This window comes from Haliaeetus leucocephalus, unplaced genomic scaffold (genome assembly GCF_000737465.1).
Source record: "Haliaeetus leucocephalus isolate CR32 unplaced genomic scaffold, Haliaeetus_leucocephalus-4.0 Scaffold773, whole genome shotgun sequence".
NCBI classification, from domain to species: Eukaryota; Metazoa; Chordata; class Aves; order Accipitriformes; family Accipitridae; genus Haliaeetus; species Haliaeetus leucocephalus.
The window spans coordinates 1,317,300-1,335,140 of NW_010973209.1; the positions used below are offsets into that span (position 1 = coordinate 1,317,300).

Below are 17,841 nucleotides of genomic sequence, written 5' to 3' on the forward strand. Positions count from 1 at the left end.
TGCCCCAACAGCATCTCTTTCAGCTCTTCCTGGCCTCTCTGGCAACAACCGTGTGCCAAACAGCCTGCCCTATCGTTCCAGTTGTCTCAAAACTACATGAAAAAGCTATATCTCTACTACATAAAAACAGTGAGTGGTGGGCTGGTAGGGGTGGGGCTGAAGGTGGGTTTGCTTTGCTCATTGGGGCAGGGTTGGGTTTTTTTTTTTCCATCACTGAAAAAATAAAACAGTCCGCTGTCCAGCAGAGGCTGCTTAGACTCTATCCCTCCTTCCCCCCCACACCAGCTCACTCGACGTGGACCTCTGTTTCGGGCCTCTGCAAACACAGCTCCGTCGGGAGGAAGGCTCCCTGGCCAAGGGCTGTGGCGTAAGTTCTACTGTGCATGTGGGTAAAACTGGGGGGCACAAACCCCCCTCCTCCAACATAGCCCCCTCTTTGGTGCTGAGGCATGGTATGGTAATCCTCCAAATTATCATACTGGGACACCACAGTCATAGTGCTTTGGCGTTTCCCAAGGGTTTGGTATGGGTAGAGGAGGGCAGAGTCCCTCTCCATGGTTTCGGGGTGCTGCATTCTGAGGCTGTGGCTCCGTTCGGGCTTGGGTGGTGGTGCCATGGGAGAGGCGGCATGCTCCTCGTCTTTATAGCAGTCTCTGGAGTGTTTCTCCATGGATGTGGTGGGCCTGGCTCGAGACCTCTCCAAATCCGGCCTGTCCTCTGCCAACCTCACCTCCTTGTGGTTCAGTCTCAGGGTCTCCTGGTTCGCCGGGATGTACTTGCTGCCCGAGTGCTGGTAACCGAGGGGCTCGGAGGGCTCCGGGCCACCTTTGGGCCTGTAGTCGGGATAAGGGGGCCCATTTTTGGATTCGGAAGGCTGCCTGTGGCTGGCGTCCTGCTGCAAGTGCGTCCTGTGTTCGTTTGTGTTGCAGCCCGGCTCGTGCAGCTTCCTATTCCGGACGCTGCTCTGCTTCTGGGGAAGAGACGGCTTCTCCGACTGCCCGTTCCCGTAGGCGCCGTGGTAGTGGGCTCTGTCCAGCTCTGGCTCGGGGTGCTGCGCGTAGTAACGTTCGTCCCCCTCGGGCGTAGCTGCTTTGGCCGGGTACCTCCCCTCCTTCCCTTCTGCCACCGTGAGGAGGCCAGTTTTCCCAGGATCGGATTTGCTGCGCAAGTGAATCACGTCCAGCCCTCCCATTTCCTCCTGCAGCAGTGGGGCCACGTTATCGTACTGGGACATCACTGGCCCTTTCACTTTCTGGCGCGTGCGGCTCTCCCGGCGAATAGACTGCATGCGGTACTTCTCCATGTCCTCGAGGTCCCACGACATGTACATGTGCTTGATGTCTGGGGCAGGAGGCACGTCTCTGCTGATGAAGCTGTGCTCTTTGCCTGCTAGGTGGCTGATGAGGCCACCCCGCGGGTAGGCAGACAAGCTAGGATAGCGGTACAGGCCCTTGCTTTGCAGCCGGGAGGCGTACGACGCAAAGTCTCGGCCGGGGAGGGGGTGGAAAGGTCTGACCCGCACAGTGCTGTAGGGGTCCAGGTCGTAAAGGCTCCCGTCAGCGGTGGTGTAATAAGAGGATCCAGAAGAGCTGGAATAAGGACTGTACCGGTAATGTACCCGCCCATTCTCGAAGTAAGGCTGCAGCTGAGTTACGTGGTAGTCGGAGTGGGGCTGATATGGCTTGTACTGATAGAGGGGCCGTGGGCAGTACACTGGCTCGTCATCCGGAGGTACCTCGGTCCGTGAAATGGGAACGGAGCGGATAGCAGAGGCAGCAGGGGTGGGGACGTGCAGCGACTGAACCCTTCGGATAGTGGGGTAGGGTGGAGCGTCGTCAGCGTAGCTGGCGTTACGCAGGCCCGTTGGGCTCACGGAGGACACGAACTCTGTCCGGCTGCGAGGCTTGGAGTGGAGAGCCGAGGTGCTCTTCCCCTGGGTCGTGTAGGTGTTGTAGCGAGTGCCCGCAGAAGTGGGCGTCTCTGACTGAGGAGGGTAGGCTTGGTGCTGGTCAGGCTTGCTGTGGTAGGAGATGTGCGGAGGAACGCTCTCAGGCCTGTACTGATGGATGGAAGCCAGCTTGTGGCGCAGGTAGCCGTCTGGCCCGGAGGGCTCGGGGATGCTCTCTGGCTTGGGATGCGGCATGTACACGGACTGCAGAGAAGTGTGCTTGGGTGGGGGCGGCGGCGGTGGTGGCGGCAGCAGGGCTTCCTCCACAGAGGAAGCCAGCATGGAGGAAGACAGGAAGGTGTGATAATTGGAGTTGTTGATGGTGTCCGTGTTGTTCGAGTGCATGGCGGCAGCAATTTTGCTCTCCAGCGTTCTCACAGGTGGGACGGGGGGTGTAAAGCCATAGGAGGAGTGAGTAGGGACGGACTCGGACCGCAGGTGCAGTGGGGGAGCCCTCGTAGTCTCCCGAGGCTTTTCCAAATGGCTCTGGTGGCCTGTGGGCACAGAAGAGGAGCAGCGGGTGGTAGAACTGCTTTCTGAGACAAAAACAGGAGCAGGCTCAGGTGGCTTTTCAGGTGCGGTTGCACCCCAAACCTACAGGGAAGAAACCAGTAGCAGTTAGAGGTAAGCATCTTTCCTCCCTATTCTGTAGTTACGATATCACAGATGCTCATAGGCTTAGTTCAATTTAAGTTTTTCCTGTGTCTGGTTGGTTTGCTGTGGAGAGCTAGTGCTGCTTGCTGTAGGAGAGATGTCTAGCTTGCCTTTCTCAGCAAGGGCAGCGTGGTGTCTCTGGGAGATTTCAGGACACAAATGGCACGCTCTGCAAATGTCAAACTAGAGAAAGGGGAGGACGTGGCTGTTCCTTTATAGCAACAGGTTAAAACTTTTACACAGTTGCCGCAGTGTTTTTTTTATGTGGTCTGGCTTATAAATGTACTGGTCTTAATGAAAATGTACCTGGATATAAACTCCTCACGCCCTGGTGAGCAGATCAAGTAGTGTAATACAGCAGAAATCCCTTCCTTAAATGTGGGTATGGTGCTTAAGACAGGCTGCAGGCACGCATGCTTCATGGGCAGCAGGTAGTTTGGGTTTCTGAGTGAACGCTTCCATGTCTAACTCACACCAGCAATCTGACCTGCTTTGTTAAAGAGGATGTTGGAGGAGGATACTGTCAGCCTCAGTGAAGAGAAGGTGCAAAATTCTTACTTGTTTCTGAGCGCTTCTAAACTAGCATTCCCTGTATCAGTCACCCCAGCAGATTTTTTTTTTTTTTTTTTTTTTTCCCCCCCCTTAAAACCAAGGAGAGCAGCTATATCAGGATGTTCCCTTGTATTAAGAAATTCTCCGCCGCTTTCCGGTAAGGCTGCATCTGTGCCATACACACGTAGTTTCCAGTAACCCCATGCATCCCCTGCCTCTTGCCATGTGGATTTAGACCGACTCTCCTGAAGCTCAGCCTCCTACAATTACAGATTAGCTGCGCACGGACACTGCACTTTCAAGCGTGCGCAAGGCTGGGGGACGCACCCACGTACCTGACTGGAACTACTCGATGCTTTTGCGGAGGCCGCTGGCACTTGTCCCATTGCTGACTGGTGATCTTGCCTCTGCGAGGGGGCTGGCTGGCTGGCTGTGAGCGTGCGTTGCGCAGCTGTAACGGTGACGTCTGCCTGAGTCGTGGCCGGACCTGCTGGCCCGCGGTTAGGCTCAGCTGCTGTTGTCTGGATGGTGGTTAAATACGGCATTGAAGCCAGGGGGGTGCTTTTCTCCCCGGCAGTTACGACAGGAGGAGACTGAAGTTTGTCATCAGCCGTGCAGATAGGAATGTGGTGCTTGTCCCCAGACACGCATGCGCGGAGATGGGGCTTATCTACAGACAAGTCTGTTGTGGGTGGTTCCCAGTCAGGCAGTGCAGGTGGAGTATGGTGGTGTGTGTGCTCCCAGTCTCCAGCGTGGGAGGGGAAGTGATCTTTGTCCCCCGGTTTACCGGGATGGAAGCTGGACTGCTCCTGCTCCGCATCTCTGCTATCAGGCATGTCCCCAGGCATGCCAGTGTGGAGAGGTGGGGGGTCCCAGTTTCCAGGTGCACCTGGTGGGTGGTTCTGCTCCCCGGGTGTGCTGCTACCTTGGAAATCCTGCTCTACTGGTGCACCAGTCTGGAAGTGAAGTCGGTTCTCGGGCAGACCAGTGTACAGGTGGAGCTTGTCTGGAGCACCAGCAGAGAGATGGAGCTTTTCTAGAGCTGTGCCAGCTTCAGTCTCTCCGTAATTTGTGCTTTCAGAATGAGCATCTCCTGGCCTTTTCTGAGACTGAGCAGATGCTTGCTGTGCGGACTCGGCTAACGCTAGGGCTAGCATGCGCGCTGCATTTTTCGGAGGAGGAGGAGGGATAAGAGACACAGAACTGACGGGAACAGGATCCTGGGGGGAGTCGAGGGCAACTGCTCCTAATGGGGGGAAAATTGAGAGAGAGAGTGATTTTATGTTACCCAATAAGGAGAGTGACCTAACCTTAATGACTATTATAAAAAAATAGATGCTTTCCACGCTTTCACAGTGGCAGTTCCTTCTGATGTGAAACACTCTATCTTCTGTCTCACATGCAAACGCTGTTCAATAGCACAGCAGTTCATCACAAAAAAGGAAAAAACACAAGAGATTGTCTAAAGGCTCCTCTTGCATTTCTAGAGAGGTAGGAAGTAGGTAGCAGAGAAAGAGATACCCTTACACAATTTTGATCATAAGGTTTTAGGCGAAAAGGTCCCTTCTTCAAGTGTTGGCAGATTTTTAATTTAAAAAAAGAAAAGTCTTAGATGGCCTGTTGGCTGAAATGATTTAGAAGGACATGCTATAGATTTTCACGTATGACAGGATGGGGGGGGGGGGGGGGGGGGGGGGGGGGGGGGAAGTGGTATACAAAGTATTATGGAAAATTATCTGAGATTTGTGTGATGTAGGGAGAAAGCAAAGGTTAAGACCTTACTGATCTGCACAGCCCTGCAAGACACTTGTGATCAGAACTGACGGGCAATCCCCTCTCCTAAAAGGCACGCAGAGGAGGATGTTTTTGAGAGCAGGTCCCCTTTGGAACTTAAAGAAAGAATGGAGGAAAATGCACTGTACCTGGCTGTGTGTGTCCAGTGGGTACAGTCTTATTCTGACTGCTTGACATTGGTCTCTCCCCTTCTTCTGGCAACTCGGGTTTGCCAGCAGCCACTAGCTGGCCATGCTGTAGCTCTTGGTGGGTTCCTTCCCCTGCTCCTGTTTCACTGTTTTTCAGGGGCAAGGACATCTGGGTTGGGGACCTGTTTGTGATTTCAGTGATGCCAATCCCTTTGCTCCAGCTGGAAGCAGAGGAGTTCCTGGATGTGATGGGCGCTCCTCCAGTCGCTTCTGACACGCGGCTGGGCAGTGTGAAGGAGACGGGTTCTGATGTAGTCAGTGGTGGAGATTTGATGGGCTTTCGCCCCATCTTGGGTGAAAAGGCATGGGGTTTGCAGGCCTTCTCTTCGGTTGGGCTCAGGTCCAGAGTAAAGAAGGGGCTCATCTTCTCTTGGAAAGGGGAGACTGGCTCAGAGCTCGTGGCACTGCCTGGTGTCTGGGACTGGCTGCCTGATTCTAAATCCTTCTTTACTAGGCTTGGCTTCTCCTTATTTATGCCGACTGACTCCAGCAGGGAGGTACTGCTATCCAGGCACTCGGACTCTGCTTGGGGTGGGCTGCACTGAAAAGACATTGGGTCAAAATCCAGGCTAGCGACTCCGATATCCGGTGGGCTCAGGTCAACGTCTTCAGCAGATCGAGGAGAAATCAGGGCAGGAACGTGGATGAGCCCCTCATCCCCATCGCTGTCATGGTCGTGGGGAAGGTTGTCGTAAGAATTGCAGCGATTCATGTTTCCTAAGAGCTCTCCATTGAAGGAAGCAGACAATGCATCACTGCTGGACCTAGGTCTTCTGGGTCGAAACAGTTTAGATTCACCTAGGAATGAGTAGATACGTACGGGTTAGTGTCAAAATCTTACTGTCTAGGAGGGGATGGTTCGGTGTCGTTTTTAAAGTAGTCTTAAGGCAGCGTGCAAGATGCTCACCTGGTGAACTCTAAACACAAAAGTAATGTAGCTAGCAGTAACTGTTTATTATGTTTGCTCAAACTCTTTTACAGCAGTTGTCAGGTTTGATCTACGCTGTGTGCAAAAGCAAAACTAGTTTAAATGTGTTTTACACTTCAGGCTTTCTGAGAAAGCATTTTCCTTCCCAATGCTGTCTTTTCCACCTTAGAATAGAAAGGGGAGAGGGCAAGGAATGAATGTAAGCGGTACTGGCTATACAAAAGCAAGAGATTTGCTTTTTTTACCTTGGAAGGAAAATAAAGACCTGATGAGCATTTCTCTGTGATGCCCATCTGTTTTGGGCAGCAGTAAGCCGCTTTGTTAATTAGCAAGTCCAGCTTTTACTGGAGGGGTGGAAAATCTGCCCTGTTGAATATCTGCAGTCAGTAATGTCAAACAGCCTTTTTTAATCCACACACATGAAAAGCACAGGTACTGTTTTGTCTTACCATCAACAGCATGCAGAGAGGTAAGCGATTCTTCGCTTTTAGCTGAGCGAAGAGTCCCACTGTCTCCTCGTCCACCTAGGGAAATGCAACCAGGACAGTGAAAAGCTGAACTGTAAAAGTGGTTTATATTTAGCTATGTAATGGTGGCAGGAAACACACAAATGGGTTTCTAGCGCCAGTACCACTGTCCTGAGAGTAAAAGTTCTCTCACAAGTGAGTAAATCAATTTTTGATAGTCATTTTACAGACTGGGGAAACGTTTCCCAGCCTGTCAGCTGCAGGAGTTACCGTTTTGGTAGGTTACAACTCCCCACATCATTCTGCTACAGATTCTGCCTGGATTTACCTGTGATAATTGTTGGCTCCTGCCAGCAAACAAAACCCCTTAAAAATGGGGAATAAAGTAACATTTACACAACTTGTTTTATGAGCACTGAACAGGTATGACTTCAGTGCTCCAAGGAGACAGTCTTAAAGGACATTCATAGAATGTCTTTGAAAATGGCACCGGGGAGAAGATGGGATAAAAGGCCTCACTAGCCCATGTTTAGGGATTTGTGGTGTGTTTTACTGCAAAAACATGTTGTTGCTGGTTTTAAATTTGGAAAGAGATGGTAAACTGTACATGGAAAGGGCTGAGACTTCAGTCCACGTACAGTGGATGTGGCTACAGAAGGTTGTTGGATGCCTTCTCTAGTTACAGTGGTACAGCTTTCGGGGTGAATGTGTTTGTGGCAAAGTGTCTTTACGTAGTTAAATTGTGTGTCTTTTGAGAGCAGCATCTTTCAAAAGCTACTCTGAGAAAAGCGTTAGAGGTAGGTGCTCTAGCAGGTTTGGCTCTTGAGCTAACGTGAGATCCATTTAGGAAAGACAGCAGTTAACTGAAGGTGTTATGCACGGCTTGAACGCTAGAAGGAGATAAAAGCACACTGTAAACATGAAATCTGCATTGCTGAAAACCCCAGTTTTTTGGAAGCTGGATTTGCACCCTTACCTGCCAGGGCTATGGCTTTCATTTCTGAGGGCTCGCTGGGATTGCGCTGTAGTTTGCGTTTGGACACAGATGATGATTTTCCCAGGTTGAAGAAGGAACGCCAACTGCCAACTGGCGATTTCTTCATCTTGCTGGGCGGTCTTTTTCTGGAGTGAGAAAATAGAGCAAATTGTGTTGGAGGGGGAAGCTGCGTTTAGCTCCTGCTGCTGGTTGTTGGTTATTAGCACTATCTGGTTTCTGCTGAAACAAAGCTTAGAAACTTCGTCTCTTTTAAATAGCTGAGGATGTTTTCATTCTTACAGCCCAGCCCTAAAGCCTTGCTGGGTAAATTCCACCAAACTACGCAAAGCGGGTGCAATGTAGGTGAGCAAATGTACTGCCCATACACGTGCAGTACAGCAGCTAAGGGATGGCTTTCAATTAGCTGGCAGATGCACCATTTCTCTGAGGAACTGTGCAGCCATAAAAGGTATTCAAAAGCATCTCTCTCTCATGCTGTAAAATTACATTTGCCTCCTCCCACTGCCATATTTAGTGTCATCAAGTCTGTCCAACTGCTCCACTTCGAGGGGAACCGGGGTTTGTTACAGGCACTTAGTCCTGAAATCTAGAAAACCCCAATGTTTCCAGGTGTTCACCCTGTTTACATTTCTGTATGCATGACTAGTACAGGCATCTATATGCATCACATATGGCCTGGCTTTATACATTTAATGATAACGCTGCTAAAAAGGAGGGAGTGGCACAGAAGTTACATGGCTAAACTAAGTCCACCAGACAACTGATGTAAGCTGAATCCTCAGAGAGTCCAAAGCAGGTGGAAAACTGGCTACAATGCTTTACATAGGACAGGCATAAGTCAATATTGGCAAGTTTTTGCTGTAATCAAAAAAACCCCAGTTATGACACATGCTGGAAAGCAAACTTGTCTCTACCTTTCAGATGGAAAGTCTATGACCGTGTGGAATTTCCCCTGTAAAGCTGCAGGGCCTTCTCCCACTTCTATGTATTTGCTGTCTGCCACGATGGGAGAGTTGATCTGGGCTTGTGTCCGTGCCTGTGCCTCCTCCAGCGTGAGCAGCTTTGTGGAAGGAGAGGACACCAACAGAGACTTGGGCCGTGATAAAGAACTGTGCCCTGTTAAGGGAAAACCACAGGCAAAAGGGAAAATCAGAAAACAGCAGTACAGAGATCAAAGCTTGGGGTCTGTGTGTCTAGGGAGGTGCTGTATTTTTCTAGATCTTTGTTATCCCAGCCACTAGAAGATGTGGTCAAAATAACCATTCCGTCAGAGGTATGCCTGTGACAAAAAAAAATTAAATTCTCATAACTGAGAGCAGCTTAGTGTATTTTAAAAAGACAAAAAAAAAAAAGGCGGAGGGAAGCAGGTAGGTTAGAAACCTTCACTGACATACTTTACTTAAGCTTCATTTGTATGCAAAAGCCTGTGAAGAAAATGATAGTTTTTCTTCCTACAAAGCTTGGCTTTGGTCCTTCCCAGGTTCCACCTCTGAGTGCAACAGGAAACGCCACGTGCGACTGAAGTTGCTACGAACTAACGTACAGATGGACAGAGGACACAGAATCTAGCTGTGTTGTCTTGCCTTTGGCCTTTTTACGGCTTGTGCTTGTTTTTGGAGATGAACATGTCAATTTTTGTAAAAGTAGTTGCTGTTGCCTCCTGCTGCTAGGATCTGTTAAGTCAGCTTGCAGCATAGAGGAGACTGCTAACAGAGGAGCACAAGGAGCCTGTTGTAAAAGCAGCTGTCTTTTTTGTTTGCCCTTGCTTGTTGTGCGAGCGTTTATATGGTTATTCTCGTGTGAGTTAAGGGGTGCGGGGGGACAGATGTCATCCCATCAACACCCTGGTTGGTTCCATTCCTACTACTGTCCCTTCAGCATCACAGCCCTTGGGTGAAGTCTGTGCAGTCTCGTGCGTGTTTGCCACTGTAAATGCTATTGCGGGTGAAGTTTGGCTTCCGGCTGTCTTTGCAATAGCCTTACCTGGAATGGCTTAAAGCAGGCTTGGGAATGCCACTTACACCTCTTAGGGGTGGGTACAGGCAAGAAGATGCGCTCAAAAACAGCGGCTCTTGGAAGCACCGGAGAGGATGCTGCCTTGCTGTAGCACAGTATTCCTGTGCTTAGCTGCTAGGCTGTGAAACAGCCTGACCCTTCTCCCTGCCAGTTTTGTGTCAAAGCACACTGAATGCAGAATGACCAAGTCATTAAACAATTAGCCGAATTTACATGGTCCATTCTAAGCCTGGATAATCATTTGGCTTGGATTCTTAGCATGCTTATCTTCCCCTGGCAGAATGCAGCCTGCTGTGGGCTATTACTGTTCAGCCAAGCTAACCTCTGGCTCCTATTGACTTAAAATTGCCTTCCAGCAGGAACAAAAGTTGGACTTCGAGCAACTCGGCTATCCTAAGTAGTAGGTAGGGCTTGTTTAAAAGTGGGGAGCAGCAAATATACTGGAAAAACAGCTATCTGTACTGCACAGGTGGTGGTAACTGCACTGACTCTGCACATGTCATAGGAAGGGCAGGTTATCAAAGCAGATGGTACACACTTAATGCTGCTTAGGAGTAGTAATGGCTTGTGGTATCCATGTTTGTTGATCTAACAGAGAGAGTAAACTTTCCTCCTGGTGCAACTCTGCTTGTTTTCAGTGGAACAGGTATACTTAATGGTCTTAGCAGTTACGCAAGGGAATTTGTAGGTTCCAAGGCTGAATGATGTTTCGAGTGCTCCAGGGTTGGCCACAAATGTGTCGTTGCAGTTTGTTCCTCATCCTAAAGCCACAAATCAGCAACACGAGCAGAGAACTGGGCAATAGCTGTAGGGCCAAGGCAGACTGAGCCATGTGGCTGGATGGCCCTGCTAATTAAGCCATACAGACTATGCAGAAGAAATAACCAGGACAGCAGATGTCAAAATATTCCCTGTTAAGAGCAAGACTAAGTTTCTTAGTGTCAACATTACTGAGTACAGAGAGCTTTCTTTGAATCAGTTCATTTCTGTTTATGTTCCAAGGTGCTGATAAGGGTAGACAGATCACGCATTGTGTTGTACTGTAAGATAGCTCAAATGGATAAGCATGCAGGAGCATCGATGACGACTGTTTTAAAAAGAAGGAGGGGCAATTCCTTACAATTTCTCAGTGCTAGGGCATAAAAGTAGCAGCCAAACATTAAGATGTGCACTGCTGTAGAGCATCATTGCCTTCTGAGAAAGGTACTGACAGCACTTTCTAAAACCGGGCTATACTGGGCAGGTTCTAACATCATAACCCTGGAAATCTGTCCTCTAGGTTACAGTAAAAACACATTTGAAATGTCTCAGGGGAGGCTCAGATACCCATGAAATGTCTGCTACCTGTTTTAATCAAGGTAAAACTAGTGGAGGAAGACACATACCTGCTCCATCTCGTATGACTGAGCTGAGTTTGGAACTGAAGAGGACGTCCACGTGGTTCAAGATGAATTCCACAACTACCGACTGGATCCGCACCTCCATGAAGGCAGCTGTTCCACTGAAGCAGGCAGACTCTATCTGCTTTGATCTGAAGAAAAGGCAGATTAAATGAAACACAGCCAGCCAGAAGAACACGGGAAGATGCGCCCCTTTTGGGTAAGGCTTTGGCACGTGTTGAGAGCTATTGTGCCTGGTTGCTCAGGCAGACAAGACTTTAAGGGCAGTTAAGAGGCTAAATCTCATCAAAGCATTACACAAATGATTAGTGATTTATATGCAGATTTGGGGTTCAGGTTTGAGTCTTATTGAAATGGTAAGAGGAATGCAGGGTCTAGAAGGAAAAGAAGTGTGTGGCAGGTCCGGATGGAGGTAGACAAACTGCATATGCAAAGTGGCGAGCTTTTTGTTAGCTTATTTCCAGATATTGTGAATGGCAGCAGTTTAATGCAGTGGCATTGTACAAAGTCCACTGTGGCCTTCTAAATGTGATTTTTTTCCTCTAGCAGGGAATGTCTCCAAATGATCCTGCCCAGCAAGCACCCCGATATTCACAAAAGCAAACTCAAACGAGATCATTTGACTGCTTGTGGGTGTATTGCCAAAAAAGAGAAAGAGCTTACCCTCATTAACTGCACACAGGGGAATCTATGACTCAGATTTCTCAGGATGGTAATAAAAGCAGTCCAGAAATCAATACAATAGAGGCCAGGGTGTTTTTGTGTTTTTTTTTCTTTCTTTTCTTTTAAAGCAAAATTTTTAAATTACACCATTAACTTTAAACTACCCTATTATGCACATTCAAAACAAATTTTAGGGGACAGATTTTCCAAGATCATTTCCATAAGTTTGAATTTTTGCAGCCAAAAGCTGTCAGTCTAGAGACTTATGCAATGGGAAATCAGTGATGCCACTGAACAAATTTTCCTGGATGATCAAGGACACACTAGTCTCATCTAACCAGGAGAGGGGAAATTATCACCTAGGAAAGAGGGGTGGAGGGAATCCTTCCTTGCCACTACTGAACTGCAGTCAGTGGAACTGCACTGCAGCGAGACAGAATAATACTGGGGTGTTCTCTCTGGCCAGGTGCTTCTACTGACAACAGCAGGGGGCTATTTTACATCACTAGTTCAGGAGCATGCCCGTTGGTCTCAAACTCCTGCTTAAAGTAACTTCCTATTAGAAATTTTACAGGAGGAGAAGAGCACATTGGATGGAAGAAAGGAAAATCTCTTTCTCAACGGTCAAAAGTAATGATTTTTCTGGAGAACAGGTATCTGTCTGGTTTTTTTATATTTATAAAAAGCTTATCTTGTATTGAAATGAGAAACAAAAAAAGAGTACCTTAGGAGGTTTGGAGCCCAGACGATTGCTAAGTTCTTAGTGTGCATATTTGTGATGGAGCAGTAATCAGCTAGACGAGCTAAGTGTCTCATTAGGAACTCCAGTGTCCTGGAAAACAGGAGATAGGCAAATGTTCAGCACCGATGAGCAAAGTCACGCTGCAATTTACAAAACAAACCTCAGTTCATTATTTTCTTTTGGTTTGACAGCTAACAGAAAAAAATGTTGAACTATGTATGCTAAAACTGATGCTCAAAGCTATCTTTAGCAAATAATTACACTGGGGGAGAGCTGAGGGGAGTCTCTCCTGATTTGTCCAGGCTCAGTGAAAAGATGGCCTAAGCATCTGCCCTCAGTCCAAGGGCTGGATCCAGCAAACACTGAGAAGGACAGGGGTAATCTAAATGCTACCAGCACAGCAGGATCTAGAAGCAGAGTGCCCTGGAACTTCACCGCTTGGCTGCTTTCCTGTAACACTGTGCGACAGAAATGCACTGTATGGGACAGCGCTGCAGTGCTCATTAGATAGGGGTGGGGAAGGATGGAGAACGGTAATCCTGCTAAGGGGGGGAATATTTCTTTAGACACCCCAGGATATTGAAAACCAGCAAATTGTATCTGAGTTCTACTTAAAAAATTACTGGCTACAGGTTTTTTATAGGTATATAAGACACAAGGTTAAATGTCAGAGGCTTCTTCTGTTCACATAAAAAAAAAAAAAAAAAGATTTTCATATTAAACACTGCTGTATACCCAGGAGGAGGAGGGAGCACAAGGTGGTAATGAAAATGCTGATGTATCCTCCTCAGTGCTGTTGCTTGGCAGCAGCCCTGGCTTGTGCATGTCTCAGTGTGTACCCTTTTCTTGGTGGGGGAGCAGCATGGCGGGGTCTGGGGCTCAAAATTCCACAAATGCACAAGGCCTGAAGTGAACAGGGATATTTCTGGCTGGAAATAAAATGGACAGTTCTAGCTTAAGCTGCCAAAGGCCAGTTAGTTACCTGCATAGAACTTCTCATCTCAGAGTAGCAGAAAAATAAAGTGTTTTTTATCTTTTTCAAGCAAACCTCAGCAAAGGAGGAGAGCAGCAGCCCTGTCCCTCTACATCATTTTGCATCCACGTGGCCACCCTCTCTGGTCTAAGACTAAGGCCCCCACACAGGCATCACCATCTCCAAGTTATACAAGTGTGTTCACCCCATAAAATAAGAGTCACTTTAGAAAAAAGGGGGAATGCACCAAAGAAAAGGAGATGAAGATGATGATTAGTTTAGTTTGGAGAAGGGCCTCTTCAAGGCCCTGCCCCCAAAGTACCAGCTATTACCCTAATTAGTTACTGTTATTTAAATAGCAAGTGGCACACCTTTATAGCTTCTAATGCATTAGTTAAGATTAATGACCATATAATGAGTTATTGATATTCAAATAACCTATACTATAATTGTCCAGCTAACTACCAGACATTGCAATAATTAAAAGTTAAATATTTATTAGCACAAATTTTTAGAAATAGCTATCAATATCCAAATAATTATCTTCATGCATTGCAACTGGCCATATCTATACCACTCAGGGTACAGAATCATAACTGGTTCTGCAAATTAACATGCATTACAATAACAAATTAATAAGCTAATTGTCAATGATGATAAAGTATTACCATTAGAGATCAATAGCCATCTGCATACTCTTATCAATGGTCACCTAAACCATTCAGGTCCCAGCATCACAATTGGTCCAGCTAATTACAATAGTTATTGATATTTAAATAACTTTCAACATACACTGTAATTAGCTATTTATACCAATTACGATACATAAATGGTGAAGACTACTTACCATACATCATTACAATAATTAGTTAGTTATTAATACTATTTAAAGAATCATTAACATATAGTATTTAGTTATTAATACCAATCACCATACTTTGTCTGATGCCTTTTTACCATACCCTGCCCTGATTTTTAATACTAAAGACCATTAATGTGTTGTTATACTTAGTCAAGACTCATTACCATGTATCACCGATTAGTTTGAATATATTATTATAATTAGTTATTCTACTAGAGCATTGTTATCATTTGCTAGTTACTATTACTGCTGGGGGCAGGGTGTGCAGAACTGGAGACAAAATACACTTGACTAAATTAAACTGAAGGCCTGAACCAATTTTTTGGCTACATTTCACTTTTTTAAATTGTCATTCCTAGAGCTGGTATTGTACCTCCCTGCCCCCACTCCGCAATAAAACTATTTCCTTAGCGATAGCAGCCAATTCTGACATAACAAGCTTGTATTCACCTCTTTCTTATACGTCGTTTCCAAGGAAATCAAACAAGACTATGCGAAGTGTATAGTGTTTGTCTGGTAATGCTAATTAAAATATAAATCAACTTTATATCGCCATAAACCATTTTAATACACAGAGGCACAGTGCAGCTATCTTGAGAGGGAGAACTGGAATCGTTCGTTCCCGAAATGCTAGCAATAATAAAACACCGAGCTATAACCGGAGTAAAGGCTGCACTAACCTGTAGTGAGGAGGGGGCAGCTGTTGGATGACATCATGGATTTTAACCAACCGTTCTTCATCTGTAGCAGCAGAAACAGCGTCCTGGAAGAAGGCAGAAAGGGGTTTAGCTGCCAATAAGACTAGATACCTGCCACAGCATCCTGAACCACCTGGCTGATAGTACTGTTCCTCGGGATTTTGTTGCTCTGCTCTACCTTTGGAGAGGCAACTGTCTCTTGGGGACAGACCGGCACAAAGATAATGTGAGAAAGGCCAAGTAGATCAAGATCTGGGCCACTTTATGGCTGAATTGTTCAGAGCAATTCCTTGCAGAGGACGTTCAGCTCCAAGTAGCATTTGCTTCTAATCCCGCTCCTGTTCGAGGAATCACTGGGGAATGGCAAACGACAGGGGAATTCTTGCAAAGCATTGTTAGTGTCCCGAGTAACCTTCTACTGAGGCCCCAAAAGTGGAATCAATATGGTGTGGCACAGGGGACAAAGGCACGCGTGAGTAAGCCTACAGGGCAAACAGAAAAGGGACCTCAAACCTGGGGCACCGCTGCACTTTTGAAATGGCAGAATGCCACCAGCAGTGGGAATTTGGTGTGTGGGCAGCACAAACTGGATTGGTGTTAGGCCGGTAATTTTGGAGACAGGCGCTTCTGATCTCTCTAAAAACACCACCTTAAGCAGAAGTAAAACAAAAAAAGGTGCGTGGAAGACAGATTCAGCTTGCTGCTGGCTCCTTTTCGGTATTTCTCTGTTCCACCTGTGTAGACGAAGTCACGCTGAAGTGGAAAGTGAAAGGCATTGCCTTGTACTCACCGAGAACTTCTCATAGAGTTGATAGGTCAGCAGAGGGTTCGGGAGTTCGCGGAAGTACAGTTTGCAGAGGGAGCCCACGCAGTGAATGTCTTGGATGTAAATATCCTTTGTCAAGTCAGGAATCTGCTCGGAGTCAAACTCGTGGCTGGAAATGAGAACAGAAAAATGGGCAAAGGAGTTTGAAAAGGAGGAATGAAAATAAAACCCAGTGCAAATTACAGTCGAGAAAAGCAAGGGTTTCCTGATTTGTGGGAAAAAATAGTCACCAAAGCCACATGACCCATGGTTGTGGTGCTGCTAGAGTGGATTTTTCCAAAAATGAGACCCCCCCTCACCCAACAAGGCATTTTCAGTTAGTTTTACAACTGATTGGCTAGTCTGCAATCCCTTTTGCTTTTCACAAAGTCATCAGAGAATGTCTTCCACGACCACGGAGACAATCTGAATATTTAACTCCCAAGGGCTGGGACTGGGAGCTGCAGGAGGAGGAGTGCCCGCAGGTCTGAACGAAAGCTGCTGTCCCTTTGCATTTCAAAGGCCTGGAAATTTAAGCGATAAAGCAATGCGGAGCAGCAGTACCATCGGCAGCTGCTGCACATGGAAACTAGCGTGTGCAGCAATTCCTTGGGGACAAGCTGGTGAGCTGAGCACGCCTCTGCTACAGGGTGGAGAGAGCCAGCAACCACATGAAGAAAATCCCCGAGCAGTCCCTTGGTTTTCAGAGAGAGAAAAACCAAAATCACAAACATTTATGAAATAAAAGCTGAGCGTAGAAGGCCAAAGGCTGCCTTGCTGCTAGAATATCTGCATGGAAAGTGCTGTTTCAAATTAGCAGGACAGATTTGCAGGGACTAGCGTGGTGAGTCAGGCCACGGGGAGCTGCGAGAATACGGCCGCTCTCGCTGAAGCTCGGTTTCCCTACAAGGGTCTTTAAGTCAAGTCGTAAACCAAAACGGCTTATCATCAACGCAGGGAGTCATCCTGTCTACACTACAACCACAACAACGTCGGGGGCTTGGTGGCAACATCCCTGGCCTCTCCCCCTGTCCAAGCCAGGCAATTTGTAATGCAGAAGATGATAAAACATGCCTTCAGCACAGCGCAAAGGCCGAGCTCGCCTCTCTCTGCCTACAGAACAGAACCAGTTTGTACCTGTGCCCAAGGCACCAGGCGTATTTGTAACTGCAGCGGTCAACTGTACATCCCTTACAGGATCGGGAAGGAGCTCCTTCCTTCCCCTAGACGTGAAGGCTGTGTGAGGGAAGCCATTCATACCACGCCAGACTGGGGGGCAGAAGAGGTCTCTACTTCTTCAGACAAGGGGGTGAACAGTCCACCCCAGTTCCTCAGCCCAAAGACAGCACAGAAGGAAATTAAGGTTTTTGTTTTCCCCAACTGATGGATTGCCTGTAGCCACAATCCTCAGTGTTCAGTATATACTGCTCCCACAGGCATGTTCTGACTCATCACTTACTCATATCTGGGACAGAAACTTATTTCCTGCACTTGGCTCCACAGAAGAAGAGGGAGCTCAGAAGGGAGATCAGGGAAAGACACCAACCCACCCCACACAAATACACTCAGCCTTGGCTGAAATTCTCTGGCCATATCCTGCCCTACTCCAGTACTCCCGGTACTCCGGTATATTTTCCGAGGAACAAATCTCACACTGTGTCAGAGACGTACCCCTGCAGAAGCAGAAGATGAAGTGAAGAAAGGGAAGCCCTACTTACTACATTCAGCCTTTTTTCTCTCTGCACTGGCTGCTTCGAGAGCTACATGTTATCTCTTTTGACCCCAAAGGAAGATAGGTACTTTGTTAGTAGAAGAATACAACTCCACAGTCTCTCAAAAAAATCCAGAGCCAGAATACAGGGATAAACACACCAACTCAACGCTCGCTCTGTTTTGCCTACCAGCCAAATAAAGACGGCTACTGCACTGCTAAAGAGCCAACTTCTGTCCTGGAGTAAATCTCCCACGTGGAATAAATTCTCCAACTTTCTCTCCAACCAAAAAGCCCTTTAAATCTGGGAGATCCAATTCTTCTATGTGAAACTTAAGAACAGTGACTCATTTATAAGGATACTGCAGCCCTAGCTTTGAAATAAGCCTAATGATCTGTTTATATAGCTGGAAACTACAGCCATGCAACGTGTCCTACATTAA

General features: G+C 47.3%; 1 protein-coding gene across 1 annotated transcript in view; it reads right to left on the bottom strand.

Moving 5' to 3' along the window:
- Window positions 1-286: 286 nt before the first annotated feature.
- ARHGAP32 (Rho GTPase activating protein 32) overlaps window positions 287-17,841 on the bottom strand; it is a 186,292-nt gene continuing 168,737 nt past the window's right edge. Inside the window, exons 13-22 of the mRNA XM_010581387.1 lie at window positions 15,673-15,817; window positions 14,865-14,947; window positions 12,332-12,439; window positions 10,930-11,075; window positions 8,443-8,644; window positions 7,508-7,653; window positions 6,514-6,588; window positions 5,077-5,934; window positions 3,490-4,400; window positions 287-2,542 (exon numbers count right to left, since the gene is read on the bottom strand). Of these exons, the coding sequence (XP_010579689.1) occupies window positions 287-2,542; window positions 3,490-4,400; window positions 5,077-5,934; window positions 6,514-6,588; window positions 7,508-7,653; window positions 8,443-8,644; window positions 10,930-11,075; window positions 12,332-12,439; window positions 14,865-14,947; window positions 15,673-15,817 (4,930 nt within the window). The remainder of the gene's footprint in view (window positions 2,543-3,489; window positions 4,401-5,076; window positions 5,935-6,513; window positions 6,589-7,507; window positions 7,654-8,442; window positions 8,645-10,929; window positions 11,076-12,331; window positions 12,440-14,864; window positions 14,948-15,672; window positions 15,818-17,841) is intronic.